The 21570-nt window shown below is 37.4% G+C and overlaps 1 protein-coding gene across 1 annotated transcript in view; it reads left to right on the top strand.

Annotated features, from left to right (window-relative positions):
- The window catches only part of LOC113120943 (glypican-1-like), a 23836-nt gene extending 3920 nt beyond the window's left edge, over window positions 1-19916 (top strand). Inside the window, exons 2-8 of the mRNA XM_026291101.1 lie at window positions 8265-8656; window positions 15714-15879; window positions 15992-16122; window positions 16285-16401; window positions 16967-17097; window positions 17275-17450; window positions 19046-19916. Of these exons, the coding sequence (XP_026146886.1) occupies window positions 8265-8656; window positions 15714-15879; window positions 15992-16122; window positions 16285-16401; window positions 16967-17097; window positions 17275-17450; window positions 19046-19254 (1322 nt within the window). The 3' untranslated portion in view covers window positions 19255-19916. The remainder of the gene's footprint in view (window positions 1-8264; window positions 8657-15713; window positions 15880-15991; window positions 16123-16284; window positions 16402-16966; window positions 17098-17274; window positions 17451-19045) is intronic.
- Window positions 19917-21570: the final 1654 nt, after the last annotated feature.

Here is a 21570-nt window from a genome sequence, read left to right as displayed (position 1 = left end):
ATGCTAGGTGTAGATAGACCTGCAGGTGGAGGCTGCGTCTCTGCTTGACCACACGTGGGTTCAAGCCCTTATCAGACCTCTTCAGCTTAGGTGACTGACCCCTGCAGCCTTTCATAGGTCAAGTGCTAAAAAGTGTGTTTTTATGCATGTTTGTGTTGTTGTGTCAGGGCCAAATTTCAGAAAAAGTTTTTTTTTTTTTTTTTTTTTTTTTTTTTGCATCATCGTAGGTTAGTTTGATTTTTACATTTCCTCCATTAATTAACATTAATTTGGTTTGATTAAACCTTGTTTTCATATTCAAATGCCTAATATTTATAATGAGATGCAAGTGGTGGGCAAGATGCTGTGTGTATGGCTTCTTAACCATATTAATAAAATAATACGTGATTTTACTTATTATTTTTTTTAATACCACAGTAACCACATTTGTTGTTAAATAAATAAGTAAAAAAAAAAACAAGCATATAAAGCCTTGAGTTTCAGATTAGTGTAATGTAATTCATCTTCGGTTCTCTCTTCACAGCAGTTCAGTCAGTGTACTGTTTGAGTAAATGAATTGCTCCGGGATATTGGTTTGTTTGAACTCCGAGAGAGTGTCAGCCACATTAAAAAAGTTAACAGCTTAAGTCATTTGTGGATTAATGCTTATTGGAGACGCGAAGTATTTCAAACGATTCAGTTCGATTTGGTGAACTGGTTCAAAAAGATCCGATTACATCGAATGATTCGTTTGCGAACCGGATATCACAAACTGTTCAAAACTTGTTTTTATATTTTTGGATCAAAATGTATTTTCGATGCTTCAACAAATTCTAACTGACCCTCTGATGTCACTTGGACTACTTTGATGATGTTTTTATTACCTTTCTAACCATGGAATTTATTTACATTTACATTTACATTTAATCATTTAGCAGACGCTTTTATCCAAAGCGACTTACAAATGAGAACAATAGAAGCAGTCAGGTCAACAAGAGAACAACAACAGAGTACAAGTGCCATGACAAGTCTCAGTTAGTCTAGTATAGAACGCATAGCCAGGTGTATTTAATAATTTTTTTTTTTTTTTTTTTAATTAAATGAAAAAGACAAGAAGAGGAAAAGTACTGGTGTTAGTAGGTTAAGTGCAGGCGAAAAAGATGGGTCTTTAGAGGTTTCTTGAAAGTGAGTAAAGACTCCGCTGTACGAATTGAGATTGGGAGGTCATTCCACCAGCTGGGCACAGTCCAGGAAAAGGTCCGTGAGAGTGATTTTGAATTTCTTTGGGATGGCACCACAAGACGTTGTTCACTTGCAGAGCGCAAGCTTCTGGAGGGCACATAGGATTTAACCAGTGAGTTTAGGTAAGTTGGTGCCGTGCCAGTGGTTGTCTTGTAGGCAAGCATCAGTACCTTGAATTTGATGCGAGCAGCTACTGGTAGCCAGTGTAACCTGATGAGGAGGGGAGTAACATGAGCTTTTTTTGGCTCATTGAAGACAACCCTCGCTGCTGCATTCTGGATCATTTGCAGAGGCTTGACAGTACATGCAGGAAGGCCCGCCAGGAGAGCATTACAATAGTCCAGTCTGGAGAGAACAAGAGCTTGGACAAGAAGTTGGGTTGCTTGCTCTGACAGGAAGGGTCTAATCTTCCTAATGTTGTATAAGGCAAACCTGCAGGACCGGGTCGTTGTAGCAATGTGGTCAGTGAAGCTTAACTGATGATCCATCACAACTCCTAGGTTTCTGGCTGTCCTTGAAGGAGTTATGGTTGACGAGCCCAGCTGTATAGAGAAGTTGTGGTGAATCAATGGGTTAGCTGGAATCACCAGTAGTTCAGTTTTTGTAAGGTTAAGCTGAAGGTGATGGTCATTCATCCAGCGGGAAATGTCACTCAGACAGGCTGAAATGCGAGCAGCTACCGTCGGGTCATCAGGCTGGAATGAGAAGTAGAGTTGGGTGTCATCAGCATAGCAGTGATAAGAGAAGCCATGCTTCTGAATGACAGATCCTAAAGATGTCATGTAGATGGAGAAGAGAAGTGGTCCAAGTACTGAGCCCTGAGGAACCCCAGTAGCAAGGTGGTGTGACTTTGAAACCTCACCCCTCCAAGACACACTGAAGGATCTGTCAGAGAGGTAGGACTTAACCCACAGGAGAGCAGTTCCAGAGATCCCCATCTTTCTGAGGGTGGACAGGAGAATCTGGTGATTAACAGTGTCAAAAGCAGCAGACAGGTCCAGTAATTTATACTGTATAAAGCTCTTAAACTGTGTTCTGAAGATGAACGGAGGTCTTTTGGGTTTGGAACGACATGAGGGTGAGTCCTTAATGACATCATTTTCATTTTTCGGCGAACTAACCCTTTAATAAACTAAAATGTTTGTGTGAGAGTTAAATTTGGTGTTATCGATCGACAGTATCATTAACATGGAATAAATAAGAGAACAAAATGAAAAGTCTGTATGAAGACAAATAATAGTAATAATATGTGTACAGGATTGGTATACTTCAAATTAAATGAAAATGTCTTCACAAATTCAAAATAATGTGTGAAGTGGTGCTCTCTGTTGAAAAAGCTTATAAAACGGTCAACATAAATTGGCCAAATGCTTTAAACTGAATAGGTGTAATGTCTACAAGGGACAAAACCAAACAGTTCTGGTTCCCTTTGACGTCCACTGCATTTTTGTAAATACAGTGGAAGTCAATGGGATCTGAAACTGTTCTTTGTATTCATATGTCTTTATCTTTGTGTGTGTGTGTGTGTGTGTGTCCTGGTTCCCTTTGTTATGAGGACCAAATGTCCCCACAAGCATTGTAATACTAGTACATTTTGAGGATATTTTTTTGGGCACAATGTGGAAACAAGATTATAAATCATGCAGAATTAAGTGTTTTGAAAATCTAAAAGTGCAGAAAGTTTGGGGATAGAAAATACAGTTTGTACAGTATAAAAACCATTATGTCTATGGAATGTTCCCATAATGATTGGAATACCAGTGTGTGTGTGTGTGTGTGTGTGCGCGTGTGTGTGTGTGTGTGTGTGTGCGTGCGTGAAACTCATACAGGTTTAGTACAACATGAATGTGAGTAAATAATAACTTTACAGAATTTTCTTTTTTGTGTGAACTGTCCCTTTAAGGCTCATTCACACCAAGGACAACAAGAACGATAACAGCAGAGAGGAACAATATCATTGGAATCACTTTCAGAACATTTTTTTTTTCAGATATTGAACAATAGCCTAATTTACAGCTAAACAGAACCCACCCAACTTTTAACAGCTTGAGCATTTAATGTGGCAGACCAAAAACTGCAGCTCCCTCTTACAATCAACAGAATGTGATTGTCCCTTGGAAGCTAATATAGTTATGGTTACAGTTATTGTTTCTGTTGTGAACTTGGCCGGCTAGCAGAATATTGTAATCTTTGTTTGGAAAATATAGAAAGGTCCTCACTAATACAGCTTGAAAGTTCTGTGTGTGCGTGCATTCATTTCAAATATAGATTAAATTGAGGGTGGGCTGGCAATCCTTTAATTCAGTCATTCAACACTTCTCTCATTCCATCACTCTGTGGTCCCCAGCTGCTTGTCTCTCCATCACGTGCTCAGCCGCAAATTAACAGTCCGGCATGTTCTGTTACGATGCTGCTGATATCATTACGCCCGCTCGCCTGTCAGAGAGATAGATGGAGGAGAGGGAAATTGAGAGAGGTGTAGTGAGGGGGTGGAGGGTCAGAGGAGTGTGACAGGAATATAAAGAATGGAGTATCTACTTTCATGTCCTTTCTTTTTTCGAAATCTGGATGCTTCCTCACCTCATACAGTGTCCCCCAAATATAATCAGACACTTAAAGGTATAATTCACCCTAAAATGGAAATTCCATCAAAATCTTCAAAATATCTTGTGTAAAATGCATAATCAATCATTCAGTTGTATTATATAACAAGGAAATATATATATATATATATATATATATATATATATATATATATATATATAAATATATATTAATCATTTGACTTTTTTCAGGATTCTTTGATGAATATATAATTAAAAAGAACAGCAACTGAATACGTGTTAATGTAGAAGAAACAATGAGACATTGAACTTTAGTTGTTTAAAATTGAATTTATATATATATTTATATATATATATATATATATATATATATATATATATATATATATATTAGTGGTGGGCCGTTATCGGCATTAATGTGCTGCATTAACGCGAGACTCTTATCGGGCGATAAAAAAAATATTGCCGTTAATCTATTCTCAAAGTTGGGTTGGGAGCTGGGTCTATACTAAGCAAGCTATGATGACTTTCACCTTGATATTTTATATAACCGACTGGCTGAGGCCAGCCTAAAAAGATGCTCAGGACAGTTGACGGACCACTGCTGCGCATCGTCACGAAAGCTTATCTTTTTCACATGTTTTAAGCCTTACCGCTTGTCGATTTAAACATTAAAGCATCCAAAAACTAGACGCGGAAAAGCTGAACAGAGTAGTTACTCGAGAGAGCCACATATCACGGACAGAGACACTGAACCGAGCTCTCTTCTGCAAAGTTCTCCTCGAAGTCCCTCCTGCACCTGACAGACAAATACTCATCGCAGTTTGAACAAACAAAAAGTACTCGCGGTGTTCTGGTGTTCAGGGCTCGCGCAGAGAAAGGCGTCTCAAAACACTTGAACATCGAATCTTATTTTTGCTCTTGTGCTTTCAAATACATACAAAATATGTCAAAATATCCACCTTGGAAATTATGCTTGAAAAAACTGTCAGTTATTTCTTAAGTGAAAGTAAACAGTTGGGGAAAAAAATGGGATGTGTATTATATTGGATGCGTTCATCGTCTCTTAAAGTGACCGCGCCTAATTCAGCTGCTGGCTGCTGTAATGTTAATCCAAGAAAATGAAAATGAAAATCACTCACTGCTCTTGACTGAATTACTTTGTAGTTTTAACAGTCAAACCAAAAATTATTCAGACACCAGATATCATTTTTGATATATATAGCAAAACTGTAATAATGTGAGAAATGTTGAATGTGTCTGAATAAATGTAGGTTTGATTGTATATTTCATTTTTACATTGAAGACTATCCAGTGCTATTTTACATTTAATTATTTGGTTTCTGTACCTTGACACCTACAAACTTGAAAAAAAACGTAAACATTGGTTGTGAAACAGGCGTAAGGTTGTTTGCACCTTGTGCAACGTGGAATTAGTTTACAGCTTTTTCAAGTGTAACCCTTATTACGAGGTAGTAATAACGTACATAGATTGAATAGTCTAAAGTAGTCATAGAGGTTATCATAAATACGATTTGGACCAGAATCAGAAGACGCTAAATTGTTAAGAGCCTGAGAATTGAAGATCAATTAAAAAGGAATACCACACCAGAATGACAGTTTAGACAAACCTGTATTAAATTCACAGGGTGAAACATACATACAAGCAAAAACACATTTATGAAAAATAACAAACTAAAATAATAAAGTGCGCACAAAAACAAAACAAAACCCTCTCGTATCAGAATCGTTGAGCTCAGTTCGTCCTCGGTTCGTTTTGCCTTGGTTGACAAAAGTTCAGTTTCACCGTTGGGGCCCTTTTTTTTTTTAACTCTGAGTTAGTTTTTGTCCTACCACAACGAAGATGAAGAGGATGATCCAGGCAGTTCGTCTAAAGTCAGAGTCACAAACACGGTTGGCTCGCCACCCAGCCACCCGGACTGGGAATCTATGAATCTCTGGGAGAACGTCTGGAACGTGTGGATCTGTATCACTCCGTGGAAAGGATCTCTGCACGATGTTTCCAACTCTTTACCAAAACCTGACCATTTTAACGGAATTCACTGCTTTTAGCTCCGTGATAACAGTGGATTCAGGCACAGCTTTCGTTTACACTCAAGCAGATAACGCAGCCTTCTATGCTCAAATGCAAGCGCCAAAAAGAACGTGCAGTGACACAAAACTAGAGGCGTAACTGTAACGGAGCCTAGCTGGCAGCTGATTGGTCAGTTCAGTACCTCATAAAATTCACCCATTGGCTCACTCACAAGTCCATCAAAGATACAAAATGAAAGTTAACCCTTTCGTGACTGGGTTAGACAGCTAAATAGGGTTTCTCATTATAAAACCTGGCTACACAAGCACTTTGTGATGCATTTTGGAAACAGGAGATGAGCCCCTTTTCTAACGCACCACCTAGCTTGATAAACCCCTTCTCTATAAAAATATTCCGAATGCCTTCAGCAGAATTCAAATGAGCCATTTTAATCTAGATCACAGTGAGATTAATCTAGATTAAAAAAAATTATCTATGCCCACCTCCAATATATATATATATGGGATATATATATAATTATTGTTTGAGATCAAAACTATTGTTATGCCCCTAGAAAGAAAAGATACTCAAGGCCTGTAAGATTTGCGCCCTACAGGCTGTCATGTTGTGAATCAGGAGTTTGCAAACTCCAAAAACTTGCATTCAGAGTGAAGCGAGATTCATCTGGGTCAGTGGAATCACACTTTGGAGAAGCTTTTATTGAAATGAAAATATGAGATGTGAAAAAAGAGTCCACTGAAGCATGAAGAGATAAAATGGATGTGTGGATGTGAATGTGATGAGATTTAGACAAGAGTCCAGTAACAATCATTTCATCCCAAAAGAAAAAAAAACATTCCTGCTGGAAACCCCGGTGGCCAGTGAACTGTTTAATATAAATGTTTTGCAGTGCTTAATAAAGTCTGTGTGCATTATGCTTTATGCATCATTTGTTTGGTCATTTCAAAAGCATGATTAATGTGAACTTAATCAGATGTAGGGCACAAAAAGGTCTTATTTACAGCACACTGCTCTGTATTTCATCATGAATGTATAAGTACAGACATAATCCCATTGGTGCAGTGTCTCTGGGTTTGGAGAAGCGGTGTAGGTTTTAGAAAGATTAATTCTGACCTGGTTTGGGTTCACCATTATGATTCGTTGTGCTTCTGGTGTGTGTTATGAATGTACAGACCCATAGCTGAATTTATACACTCTTATATCCACTTTCTTTCTGCACGGTCTCTCATGGGTAATGTGGGATTGATTGATGTGTGACCGGGTTACTGGGAGCTCATGATGTCACTGTATTACACAACACTATTCATACTGATTGACTTTCTCTCTGAACATTTTTGCATGTGTGTGTGTGTGTGTGTGTGTGTGTGTGTGTGCGTGTGCATGCGTCCGTGTGCGTGTGTGTGCGTGCGTATGTGTGAAAAAACTCAATTCATATTGCTATCATTGCTTTTCATTGTGATAGTACACTGGACAACTGACTATTGTCTAGCTATTTATTTTATATGTACAGTATATCTTGTAAGTTTATGTGGGGATACATAGCTTGAGCTAATCGAATAAACATAAATATGTCAAGAATACATTTCCCATAGATATAGTGCCTCTCCAAATCAGATTTATTAAAATTTTAAAGAATTCTATTCTGAGTTGTTTGGTAAGAAAGCTTGTTTCTGCTATGGGCTTAATAATAAAAAAATTTTTTTAAACTAATTAAAAGTTATTTGTGACTTTTTTATATACTATTCATACTTTATTATTGGAATTCTTAGAAAAAAAGAATTGCAAAATATACTCATTTTTCCAAGAAAAACCTCAGAATTCTAAGATAAAAAGTCACAGTTACCTTAATTTTGTATTCACAATTAGTCACGTTTTTATTTTATTTTCCTCAGAGAAAAAAGAGAGCTAAAAAAGTTTCAATTAAACTTTTTTTGCACTGATGTCAGATTTGTTAATTTGTTATTAATAATTTTATATTTTGGGTACATGAATCAAGTTTACAATAAAAAAGAAATAATCAAATGAGATGAAGTACATGACATTTGTAAAATATACAAAAATAGACTACTACTGCATGCCTATGCAATTTATTTATTATGTGTACGTATTTATGTTATCTGTTACTTAAATATAAATGTATTTATTAATAGTTTTTGTAAGGAAAAAACAATTTAAAATAGAAACAAATATTAAATATATAAGCATATATTTTTATGTGATATATATATATATATATATATATATATATATATATATATATATATATATATATATATATATATATATATATATAAAGTTTTATATGTAAAATATTTGTCACCTCATTGATTCAGGATATTGATTTTTAAAATTAGGAGTGTTACCCTTGAGCTTTCCAAACTTGAAGAGCTGCTCTAATGATGCTCTTGCCCGTGTGTTTCCAGCTTATTTCTTAGAGCTGTTCAACCGTTCTGAAGCATCGCTCCAAACCTCTATCCAGACCGGGTTTGGACCTCTCTTCTCCCAAAACGCAAAGGTGTTTCAGGATCTGTACTCCGACCTTCGGGGCTACTACCGAGGGTCCAACGTCAATCTCGAGGAGGTGCTGAATGAATTCTGGGCCCGTCTGCTGGAAAGACTCTTTAAAGCTTTAAACGTTCAGTACATTATTGGAGAGGAGTATCTGGAGTGCGTAGCCAAGCAGTCAGAAACACTGAAGCCGTTTGGAGACACGCCGAGAGAGCTCAAGACCAAAATCACACGCACAGTTATTGCAGCCAGAACGTTCGCACAGAGTCTGGGGGTCAGCGGCGAAGCCGTCCGGAGGGTTTCACAGGTAGGAGAACTTCCACTCTCTGTGTCTTCTCATGTTTCCATAATGTTTTGTCCCAACAAGCCTCAGTGTACATAAAGACATTCTGACAAGCTTTTTATTTTTTCACACAGCCTCTGATCACTGCTTCTGCTTTTAATAACAGCATACAATGAATGGCATGAGGTTGCTAAATAATCATAAAATTTGCATTTTGGTGTGAGCTATTCCTTTAAACATAAACTATGTTGTGATTTGCTGTAATTTCCTCACTTTACGCTGCATTTCAGCTTTCATGGAGGAAAGGAAAATGTCTTGACACTGGAAATGTTGTCCTGCACTGGTTAGATATTTCAGAGACATTTCCTCCTTAGTATTCATTGCCTTCATAATTCATACCTGTGGCAATGTACAAACCGAACACCTCCTACTAGAGCCAAGACACAAACTGAGAAACAAACGCAGGTGCATGCTGAAGCACTGCGGTAAAAAAGTGTAGGATCAATGCATCAGGAAACAAAACCCAATGAACATCCCTGAGGCTTCAACAATCAATGTACATATAAACACACACCTGCACCCACACACAAACACACTGCAGCAAAAGTTAAGTGTCTTTCCAATTAATGCTGACATTAGACAGAGATGCTGTCAGTGTAAAGCACAGCTGCTGCCGCCTTGTAAAGACCATTTAGTTGTTTGAAATCCTTGGAGGCAAGATCCTGTTTCCTTACTCAGTAAAAGTTCCTGTATTTCCTGACATGGGAAACGAAATGTAATCGAAACCTAAAATGTTCCACAAACATAGGACCACGGCCCTGTTATATTGTGAGGAGAGAGTATCATTAATGATAGATCAAACCAACCTGACCTCATATTGATATTTGGATGTTAAGGAGCTACTTTGAAAGTGCAAGTTACTTACGGCTTTAAAGTAGTTAAATTCTTTTTTGGTAGAATTAGTAAAATGTAGCATTCTGGGTAAGTCCTTCTCATGATATCCCCTAAAACTTCTGTTATAAAGAAATACTTCACCCGTATTGGTATGTGGTAAGTGTTCCAAACCATGTTGAACCATGCTGATTGATTCCATTTAAGGGAAACTGAGAGTCATTCAGACAGTTCCAAACAGACTTAAATACATATAACAGTATCACTGATAAAGGATAGATCTTTGATTTCCTTTTGTTGTTGTTGTCCATTCTGGTTCATGTGCTGTTTACTTCTCATTCTTTTCCTCTGCTACTCTTCTTCATTCCCTTCTCTCCTGAAATCTAAATGAGCAGTGAAGGGAACGTAACTCTGTCTGACCTCTTTAAAGTAAGTCAAGGTTGACAACACAGAGAAACTGCCAGCACTGCTTATTGAAAAGGGCAATGTATGTGCGTGTGTGTGTGTGAACTGAGGTGGGGGAATCTGTTTTGTCTGACCAAGAGATGTCTTTTAACCTCATCGTGTAAGTGTGAAAGAAAGCAAGTTAAGGCAAGTCACCTTTATTTAAGTAGTGCCTTATTCAATCCAGCTGGTCAAAACAGCTTAACATGGTTAAACAGGAAAATTATGTTTCAGTGATGCAAACATTCAATGTGATGTGATGTCATACACGTATCGGTCTGCGTAGCACCATTTCAAGTCAAACACATCTGAAATAAAAGAAGGAAATGAAAGAATAAAAGAGAAGAAGCACAGCTGGTCTTCCCTTCTTTCCTCTCTAGCCATTCCTGCATTTTATCCTTTTTTATTAAGGACGGCGTGTGCTGCCTGTGACTTCAGAAGTAGGCCAGTCGCTGCACATCTTTTCTCCACACACTGGGAGGAGCGCAGCCATATTTCTTTCTAATTACTAAAGAGAAGATCGTCTGTAAAGAGAGCACATCTAGACCGCACTGTGACCCCGACCACATACATACATCCCTTATCAGACTTGCCATTTAAGCACAGAGGAACAAGTAGAGCCTTATAAATCAGATGACGGATGGGAAGACATTGGCAAGAAATTTAAGCATATGTTAATGAATGAATAAATCAAGCAAAAGTGGAAACTCTTTTAAAGTACCATGGTATTAGGCTGCTGTAGTTGAATAAATAGCATGAGAATCCTCTGAAACACAGGGCTTTTGTTGGATAAGATGAGCCTTGGCTAAAGAGCTGTTACGTGTGAGTCAGGACGAAGAGGAGTGCAAGCACAAAGGTTCATCAAAACACAAAAACAGATAATCGAAGCCAAGAACCAGGGTGCAATCCTCACACAGAAAGCAAGAGAGTATCAACTGGGAACACGCATACAGGAACAACGACCGACAAACCACTGAAGCACAGACCTTAACAAGCTAATGGCACACAGGTGGGAGTAATCAGAACAATGAGTCCAGGCAAAGGTTTATGGGAAATGTAGTTTGTGATGGAATGGCAAAGAATTAGTAAGAAGTGCCCCATGGTGGAGCTCATGGTCACTCCAGCTGGTGTTGTGACACTAGCAGACGATCGCAGCAGACCTCACAGGACCAGGGGTCTCATTTCTAAACGTTGCATATGCACAAAATAGGCATAGAAATTGCGTACGCATTTTTTTTTTTACGCACATATCGGGATTTGTAAAAAATAAACTTGCTGTAAATATGTACGGACATTAAAAAAACCATGCGGACAAACGAAATTATTTATTTCCTGGTTTAAATGGAAAGAAACAACAACAACCAAATTTTCATTGTGATCTCAGGCTTTTGGATCCCACAAAATACAAACAAGTAGTATTATCTTACACAGTTTTGCTGCTCAGCTATATTTAGCTTGTTATAAGGATGTTAAGACTAAAATAACGTTGTTGTTGTTGTTTTTTTCATTTTTTTTCAGTGTTATTAGCAGTCTGAAAACCTAATGTTCTTCTTTATTTCTAATGTCTGATTCTCTGAATCTGCTTCATGCAGGTTATACTAATTTACCCAAAGCAGAATATAATATAATAATCACACAAAGCATAATGAGAGCAATAAGCTCTGGTGATATTTTTAACCATAGTCTGAGCTCTCAAGAGAGCAAGTTATCTTCTCTGAAATTGTCACCCAGTGTTCTGAAATAGTTCAGTGGCACTTCAACTTCATATCATTTGATTGCGTGCCTAGAGAGTTACTGTATTGCTGTTGCCTAAATTCTGTGAAACCGACAAGCTGGTGATCTAATGTATAAAGTGAATTTGAAACCCCATTTCCAACCCATTTTACTTGTGTAATGTGACATATGTCACCATATTAAAATGATTTAACATTGAAGACTAAAGTACTGAATACTGAAAATTCAGCTTTGCCATCACATGAATATATATATATATATATATATATATATATATATGTATGTGTGTGTGTGTGTATATGACTAAAGTCTTCTTGAGGAAGACAACATTTGCCTCCCAGTGGAGTAAACTCAGGTTTTTTTCCATGCAAACAACATACTTCCTAAACCACTTTAGATAAACATAGTCGACAGTAGCCTATTTAAGCTTAATTAAGTCTAATTTAGTCTGGCCTTCTCTGAACTACTTTTGGTTTGGGAGGTTTAGTCCAAGAATGTTTCATTTCTGTCCAAGAAAAATCTCCCAGAAGTGTTTTCGGTTCATTTTGCACTTGTATCCTGTTCAGTTACTCCAAAGCTTTTGATTTGCTGTGCTGTGGTCTGTTTGGTATGTTTTCCTGACACGTATCCCAGCAGTTCCTTCTAATAATCAGGAATCAGGGATACGTGTGTAATCTGCTCCCTGCGGTCTCTGATTCGGGGTTGAAATTAATAATGTGAGGCGATATAATGGCAACAGATGAAAGGATTACATTAGACACCATTGCTGACATTAACCTCTAGCTATCATAGAATTAACTACACCACTAATTCTATAAAGCCCTTTGTTTTGGGATTTTGGTGCCAAATAGATTCTGGCATATGTGCAGTAGAGTCCTCATTAGGATGCAATGGCTGAATGGCAAGTAAAATACAGGCCTTGAGATTTCCGAGTGCTTGTTTTTGATAAACAGATATTTAACTCAAATCTACGGTATCTGTAAATGAACGATGAGTTCATCTCACACTATTTTTTACTGTTCTTTCCTCCATCTGCTGTTTCCTTTTTAATCACGGCAATAGGAAACTCAGATCTTAAACCTACAATGTTTAGAATCTCTAGGCACAAGTTCGGAAACTATGACTCATTTCTGCATATTTGGTTCCTTCGAACAGTTCAACAAACAACTCGTTTATTCTCACGTGTTCCAGTTCAGTCAAATTGAGATTAATGTCACACAAGGTCACGTTATTGCCTACAGCACTTTTAATAAACATATTAAATATGAGACTTTAGATCAAGCACTTGCTGTTAATCTCCAATTAAAGTAAAGCAAGAATCTAACAGATTTTTTATTTTATTTTATTTAGCTAGAATATAAAAATGCCACCAGAGATAAGCAGAGATGTATATGTCCTTGAAATATGAAAAATAAATGTGAAACATGAAATATGGCAGAATGAAATCAACAAACGTCTCCCAAATCTACATTTGCATCTTCATTATTTTGACAAATCAACAAATGATAGGTTATATTGATTAGATATGACTCATTGCCTACATTATAGCACCTGTGGAGTTACATAACCCATACAGACAGAGATGCTTTAAGATAACAATTTAATATTTGTGCCTTAAGCATAGAATATAGTTCATTTGCCTTAAGCAACTCCCCCTTGTTTTACATCAGCCATGATTTTTCTCATTAATAGTGATTTGAACAATAAATAATACTGAAATTCATATTCTGATGAATATTCTGATTTAACATGTTAAATATAAATATCATTCTTAATTAGCAAAATTTGGTAAGTGCTTATATCAACCTCAGTATGAAATGCCCAGACCAATTCAGTGAGCGAATGGTGAATTCGTGGTTCAATCATTTGATTTCAAGATTGCTGAACGTCCAGGGTCCAAGAGTCCAAGAGGCTCCCAAACGTGACTCCGCTGTCAGAACTGAGCCGTACACTGAGCAGCAATCTCTCTCTGTCCTGCTCTGATCTGATGAATCACAGATGCTCAGAGGCTTTGATGTGCCATATTATCCTCCCTCAACTTATTCTATCTCTCTGCTTCCCTCTGTCACACTCTGTCTTGTTCTCTCCTCACTTTCCCTCCCTTCCTGAGCTTCCTGCGCATCTTCACACATCTTTTTTTCTCTCTCATTCACTCCATTTGTCTATTCTCTGTATCTTTCTCATCTTATTCTCTCTTCTTCTTCTTCTTCTTCTTCTCTTCTCTCCTCATTAAAGAGTGTGTGCTTGAGTCATCCTTCGGGTAACAAGCACTGCCAGGTCTCCCTGAAGGGTGGTGTGCGTATGTGCTGTATGTGTGTGTAGGAGTCTTTTTACCTCAGTCCAATTCAGTTATTTATGTCTCAGCGTGTGACAATAATGTATTTCTCTCTTGATGCTGCTTATTTTCACTATGAAGTGATGATATGTGCCTATTAATATCTAGAGTGACGTAAATCTGCTAGCCATGTCATGTGGTGCCTTTCAATCACATTTGATGTCATAGCTGTCATTATATACATCAAGAAAGAAGAAAGAAAAAGACTGCTATTGCATTTATAACATTTCAGTAAACAAGAAGATAATACAGAGTAGCTGACTCAATATTACATTTAGATTCAGTTAATAAAGCAACACAAACAGGTTGTGGCATTTTGTTCCTGAGTCAATCTGTGTTTTAATGCATTTTAAGTGAATGATTCAATCTCTCACTTATATGTTTTGCTCCACAATAAATCTGTCTCTTGAGCAAATCGTTTGAATGAACAATTAAAGGCATTCAGTTTAAATACACTCTTAAAGTTATTCAGTGGTTTGGTTCTTAATAAATCAGTATGTTTAAACAAATTGTTTGAGTGAATGATTCAATTACTCACTTATAAAGACAGTCTGGCATTTTGTTCTGCAATCCGTGTTTTTGAATGAATTGATTGAGTGAATGATTCAGTGACTTACTCAAAGAGTTGTTTCTGTTCTTGATGAATCATAGGGTTTGAGCAATATATATATATATATACATACATATACCTCATATATTTTAGCAAAATATGTTGATTCATCTTCAACCAGAATTCAAACATTTTTCAGTTTTTGTCTAGGATTAATAATCTTTTATCCAGCTGAACGCATATGACAGAACTGTAGCTCAGCATTAACTGCACTGATGTCATCTGGGGTTACTTGTCTGATTCTATTTGAATTTAAAAGTAGAGTTTACAATGAAATGCAAATTTATTCACACAGCTTGTTTATGTGCCAAAAGGACCCACCACTAAAAGTCCACAAGAGTTCTTTGCTTTCTGAAAGACTCCTACTCGATAACAAAGGAATGCATATGATTGCAAATGTTTCATCATCTGATTGCATTAAAGGCTTTGATTGAAAAATGTTAAGAACCGGTTACCTCACACAAGTCATTGCAATATACAGCTGTGTACATTCATCTTTGTGAAACTGTGTCAAAGTTGCTTGTCACAGTCATGACTGAATGTTTCATGCGGCCTAATGCAGTTAAGACACAGAAAGAAAACGGGTAGATTTACATAAATCAAATGTCACGCTGACTGCATTTTTATTTACACCTAAACAAAGACTAGACTTGGCTCCAAAATCCGTGAAATTCAATTTATTTAAACATACAAGCAAATGTCAAGTTTTTTCTCTCCTATCCAAATTACTTTTCCCTAAGGGGCCTTAAATGAATCCCATGCTTTGACATCAGAGGGGCGGAGGTTTCTGATAAAGAGGGAATATTGTGAAAGATGTCTCCGACCCCATGGAGGTTACTATCGGACAATGTGTAGAAAAGCTTCATGGGTATTCATAATCATTCCAAAATGTACCGTCCAACATCTTTGGACCTCATGGGAAACTGTAGGAACTGATAAAGTCTTGTTTGCAGGATATAATTGTCCCATTTTATTACAAAACAATTCACATGGCATTTTCATTGGCTACGTGAGTCAGTATAAATATGCCTAGGCTGTTCTCTAAATTCTTTGTTTGTCTCACACAGGTGAATATGAGCACTGAATGTGTGCGCGCCATCATGAAAATGACATACTGTCCTCACTGTAGTGGCATGGCCTTTGCCAAACCCTGCTCAAACTACTGTAAGAATGTCATGAAGGGCTGCCTCGCCAATCAAGCAGATCTGGACTCTGAGTGGAGGAACTTGGCAGGTAGGCGGGACCAAGATGGAGCCTTAAGAGAGCAACATTCGGGTTGTGGAAGTACAAATTCCATTCATTTTTCCATACATTCATGACATAAAGACTTTGTGTTTATGTGTAGATACTATGCTGGAAGTAGTTGACAAACTGAGCCGGCCTTACAGTGTGGATTCGGTGGTTCTGTCTCTGCCAAAACGCATTGCTGAAGCGATTCTCTACATGCAAGACAACCTCAACACGTTCAACAATAAGGTCAGTGCTACACTATAGACCTGTCTGAAAAGACCTAACCTTTGAGATATTAAATCATAAATAGATCCCATGTCCTCAACAATTATGATCCTAAAAATGTGTTAAACTTCTTCTCATGGAATCTTGAGCTAGAGTTAACCAGAACCCTTTCCTGTTCTTCAGGTGTTTCAAGCATGTGGTTCTCCTGCTCAGAGCTCCGAATCTGAGGACCAGATCAAGCGAGGGAGAAACACAGCAGAAGAAGTGAGCGGCACCCCAGGAGCCCAGCTGGAGAAACTGGTGAGTGTTTGCATGGTGTGCAGTTTTTGCTTCAGGACCCTGCTTTACATCAGAAATATACAAATATCAATTGCCTCTATATCTCCCAATATTATGTTTTAGTAAAATGGTATTTAAATGCTTAGTTGTAAAATTTAAGCTCTGTCGATTTTATTGTGGAGGGAAAAACATATAATGCTATGCCATACAGTGATTACATTTTAATATGTGATAGATGAAAGACACGTGAACCATGATGTAAAGTGATACTAAAGGGCCTTTTACTTTTACAATCAATCAGACCAAAGAAGAGATGTAGTAGATTGTGTACAACAGGTTTTTCAGCAAACATTTGATAATTTGCTTATCAAATATGACACAATAGGCTTTATAGGGTTAATATTTCTGTGAACTGCACAGGCTCAATAATGTTTAAAATTATTAATGTCAGCATATTCTGACTGAGTAGGAACATTTTGTAAATGCATAAACAACAGCCGAAGTGTTATTTATTTTATTATTTGTAATTAGAAATATTTTTTTCAGTGCTGTCTATGTTTGTGATATCCCATTTTCTTTCTCTCAGTTATCCGATGTGTCCAGAATGTTGAGGGATATCATGCAGTACTGGGTCCATTTGCCCAGAAAACTGTGTGTGGATCGCGATTCTGGCCCGAGTGAAACAGACAAATGTTGGAACGGAATGAATGTGGCTAGGTAAATGCACATAAACAACTCATTCAACCTCATTCATGCACAGTGACTACAGGATTATTTTATACCAGTCTTATAGTACAAAATCTGCAGCTTTTCAAAAGCCAGGGAGCATAGATATCACTTATCAATCACGAAACAGATCACATGCATCTTTTTTGTTGTGTTGTGTTCTGTCAGTTATCTGCCAGAAGTGATGGGCGACGGGCTGGCCAGTCAGATCAATAATCCTGAGGTGGAGATTGACATTACCAAACCAGACATGGCTGTACGCAACCAGATCATGCAGCTTAGGATAATGATCAACCGACTAACGTACGCCATCAATGGAAAGGATGTGGACTTCCAGGACACCAGTAAGTATACACATACTGTACACTTGGAGTCTTTCGCAAATAAATTAATACGTTTATTCAGCAAGTAACAGCGCAGACATTTATCATGTTAGAAAACATTTCCAGTTATTTGAAATAAAGGCATTTCTTTTGAACTTTTAAGGAATCCTAAAAAAAATATGATTTCCACAGAAATATTAAGCAGCACAACTATTTTTCAGTATTGTTAATAAATGTTTCATTTAGGATCATGTGATTGGCCATTAAAGCAATAAATTACATTTGAAATACTTAAATAGAATTTAAATTCAATTCAAAATATTAGTTTGTAGTTCAAGTGTGTAGCGCTGAGACCCTATTGTAATTGTTAGAATGGTCAAGGATCAGCAATATCCATGTAAAACTGATCGTGCAGACCAATAAATACAGACCACATATATATATATATATATATATATATATAAAACTGTTGAACTTTCCCCATTGGATAGCTTTTAACATGGTAATTTAGAAAATGGGCATTGCCAAATACACCCCAAAGCCTATAAATCCTAAATGAAAACTCAAAACTTCACAAAACTAGGTGAGCACATTTGGCCAGGACAGGATTTAGGGGGACGGGGCTCCTGGGCTTGAGGTTATGTTTGGGCCCTATACCTACAATACAATTGCCCTCAAATATAACTTTATTATGGAGTAACACAAAATACACAAACGTATGCTTTGAGGTTCATTAATAGTACAATTAATACGCAACATGTCTTGGCTATAGTCAAAGTTTAAATGTAATATTAAAAATATATTATAATATTATAAACAGGATGGGTTCTGTTTGAGAAACAGCAAGTTAAATGAATGTTAATTCAAAACATCAGCTAACCGTTAGCTGTTAAATGGTAGTTTAACAGAATTAAAACCAGAGTTAGAATTAACTACCGTATTTTCCAGACTATAAGTCACACTTTTTTTTCATAGTTTGGATGGTCCTGCGACTTATAGTCAGGTGCAACTTATTTATCAAAATTAATTTGACATGAACAAAGAGAAATGAACTAAGACAAATGAACCAAGAGAAAAGGGTGCTCTATGCTGTTCAGTGCTCTTGTAGCCTACACTGAAAACATAGAGCGCCCTCTCGTGGCTGTAGACGGTAATGTTTCCTCTTGGTTCATTTGTCTTAGTTCATTTCTCTTGGTTCATGTCAAATAAATTTTGATAAATAAGTTGCACCTGACTATAAGTCGCAGGACCATCCAAACTATGAAGAAAAGTGTGACTTATAGTCCAGTGTGACTTATATATGTTTTTTTCATCATCATGACGTACTTTTGGACTGGTGCGAATTATACTCAGGTGCGACTTATAGTCCGAAAAATACGGTACTTGTTTTGCTACAAAAAGAAGGTACACTAAATGGTTGATAAAAAAAATAACCAACTATTTCACTTAAATGAGTCTAATTTAAAAAACATCTTCTGGCTATAAAAACGTTAAGTTAACTTAGAAGTGCAGCTATTTAAAGTTAGTTACTCTTAAATCCTGGAATGTAGCTTCATCATTGCTGCGGAACGTTACTGAATTCTGTCTCACTTAAATCTCCTCGTGGTGTTCTTTAGGTGATGATATCAGCGGTTCAGGAAGTGGAATGTGTGCCGGCGATCAGTGTTCTCGTGATACACGTTTATCAGCCCCAAACACGGACAAACCCAATGTATACAGCTATCCATCAGAGAAGAAGAAGGTGGTGACTGGAAGAAGCAGCCAGAACCTTCCTTGTGTCAGCCTCTACCTTCTTTCATTGGTCACAGTCTTGCTTAGGCGATAATTACAGGCAATTCCACCAACTGGGACTGAGTACAGGACTAGGTTGGATTGTGGAGGGGCGGGTTTAGTCACATTGCCAAAACAAACATGCAAACATCAACAGAAACCGGCGAATGCATCACTTTTTATTTTGTCTTGAATAAGAAGACCATGGAATATTCTTAGATCTGTGTACTTTTTTGTCTCTTATTTGATATATGACACCCCTAGAGCTGGTCTTTTGCTTGTCTTTATGTCTGTGGTGAAAAAGGTCTCTGCGAATGCGCCAGTCTGTAACAACAGCTATGAAAATCCACCCCAACAAACAAGACATGCTGGTTTTTCCTTATTCAAAAATCATTTAAGATTGTATTTATTTATTAATTTAGACCCTTAATGATAAGACGTCTCTGGCCCCTCAAGCATGAGAATGTCCTTCAACACTCGATCAAAAAACGAACCGTGTGTTCTTCTTATCTTTGTTTTAAAGCTTTTCTGAACATGCAAACAAGCTTAACTGAGTCTTGTTTCATGAAAACCAGCTGTCTCACACTGTCTCTGTCTCTCTCTTGCGTTTATTGTACTAGTTTTTGCACTCCGCTTTGCAAATGGATTTCAGGGGCCATTTTAAAGAAAACACAAAATGTATTTACTCTGTATGTAAATAAACGTGTACTAACCACAGTCACATTTTCAGTATATCCTTGAGGAGTTTCAGCCGCACTAGAGCAACATTTGGGATGAAACGTTAATGCACCAGAAATGAGAAAGAGACAGATGTGTTTTACGATGCACTCTAATCCATGGGACAGATATACAATGACAGAAAGTGATTTTACACGTGGGAAAAGACAAGCCGGAGAATGAAAGACTTGAAACCGAAGGGTTGTGGAGGGGATTTCCGGACATTGTTAATTTAATATTGATTCAGACCACACAGAGATGTGCTATGTGTGATTGCACTTCAGAGAAAGTGTTGCTTTGTAAGTACTCACTATACAAAATATACACGTGTACTCATGCTGCATCCACGACAGATCAGATTAGTTCAGTGAGTCACAGATGTGTGTGTCAAATATATCTCAGCTCTGCACCCTGCCCTTCATTAGCAGACAAGTTGGATTGTTTATGGTACACGCACAATGTATGTCAGATGAAGGTAAGAATCATTCTCTATGCAAGTATGTAAACACAAATAACGTTAGTATGTATACTAATATTTTTTGCGTCAATGTAGCGCTAGCACACCTTAGTACTCAACGGGTCGATAGAGTTACCATCAAATGTTTGCATTATAAAAATTAAATGTTGTTGTTATTAAGTTAACTATATCTATAAATATGTTATATATGGAGTATAGATGGATTGTTAGAATGACTTTACTCAAGGGGGCGATAGAGTTACCATCAAATATTTGCGTTCTTGAATTGAATGTCATGAATGTTGACTGTTGGACCAACTAAACTAGCTTGCTAAGCTAAATTCACTGTGGCTTCATCATGATAGTAGGTAAAATTTTGCTGAAAATGGCTTAATACCCACAATTGTGCACCTTTTGTACTTATGTTACATTATAATATACATTGAAGATAAAGTTTCCAGCATTCCCGTGACCCTACAGATGATAAGAGGACAGGGCGGATAAACTTTCATAATGCAATGTAAAATTAAGCATGGCTAGAAGCATTTGTGTTTTCATACTTGCAAAGAATTTCAGGCTGAAGAGAGAATGACATGTTTCGACCAAGCCTGGGAAGAGCATAATTTTTATGAACTATGCCTTTGTAGAGGTTACAGGAAGTGATGTAATTGTCCTTAATGATGATTAAGGTTGACGCTGGCTCTGCAGATAAAGTGCTTCAGTTTCTGTCACTATAAAGTTGTGTACAGATCTGACCAGGTCAATGAGATGGAGAATAACACCCCCTCCCTTCCAGTTTAGAAATGTTGCACTTTGCATGATGCACACGGCCACGTCCGCATGACTACAGCACATGATCCAGGGGTCGATAAAAGAAAAACATCCCATGGCAGTGTTATGGATGGTTGGTTGATCGATTGGATCAGATGTGGTTGGAGAAACGGACCCACGGCACAATTCACCAACTATCTATAGAATGCTCTGACCTGAAATCAGTCTTAACTGTCTTTAGCACGTTTGTGGAATCATTGACAGTTGGTAGTCTGACCCCAGGTCAGGTAAACAGTTTTGAACACCTTTAGGTTCAGTGGTGTAACGGTGGTCGCTCTTTACTGATGAATGTGGCTGATATCGTCAAAATGTGTTGAGAATCGAAATGCATTCTGGTATATACTTTTGTTCCTGTTTTTTTTTTTT

The sequence above is a fragment of the Carassius auratus genome, chromosome 2, assembly GCF_003368295.1.
Source record: "Carassius auratus strain Wakin chromosome 2, ASM336829v1, whole genome shotgun sequence".
NCBI classification, from domain to species: domain Eukaryota; kingdom Metazoa; phylum Chordata; class Actinopteri; order Cypriniformes; family Cyprinidae; genus Carassius; species Carassius auratus.
This window is presented reverse-complemented; position numbering and strand designations above follow the sequence as displayed.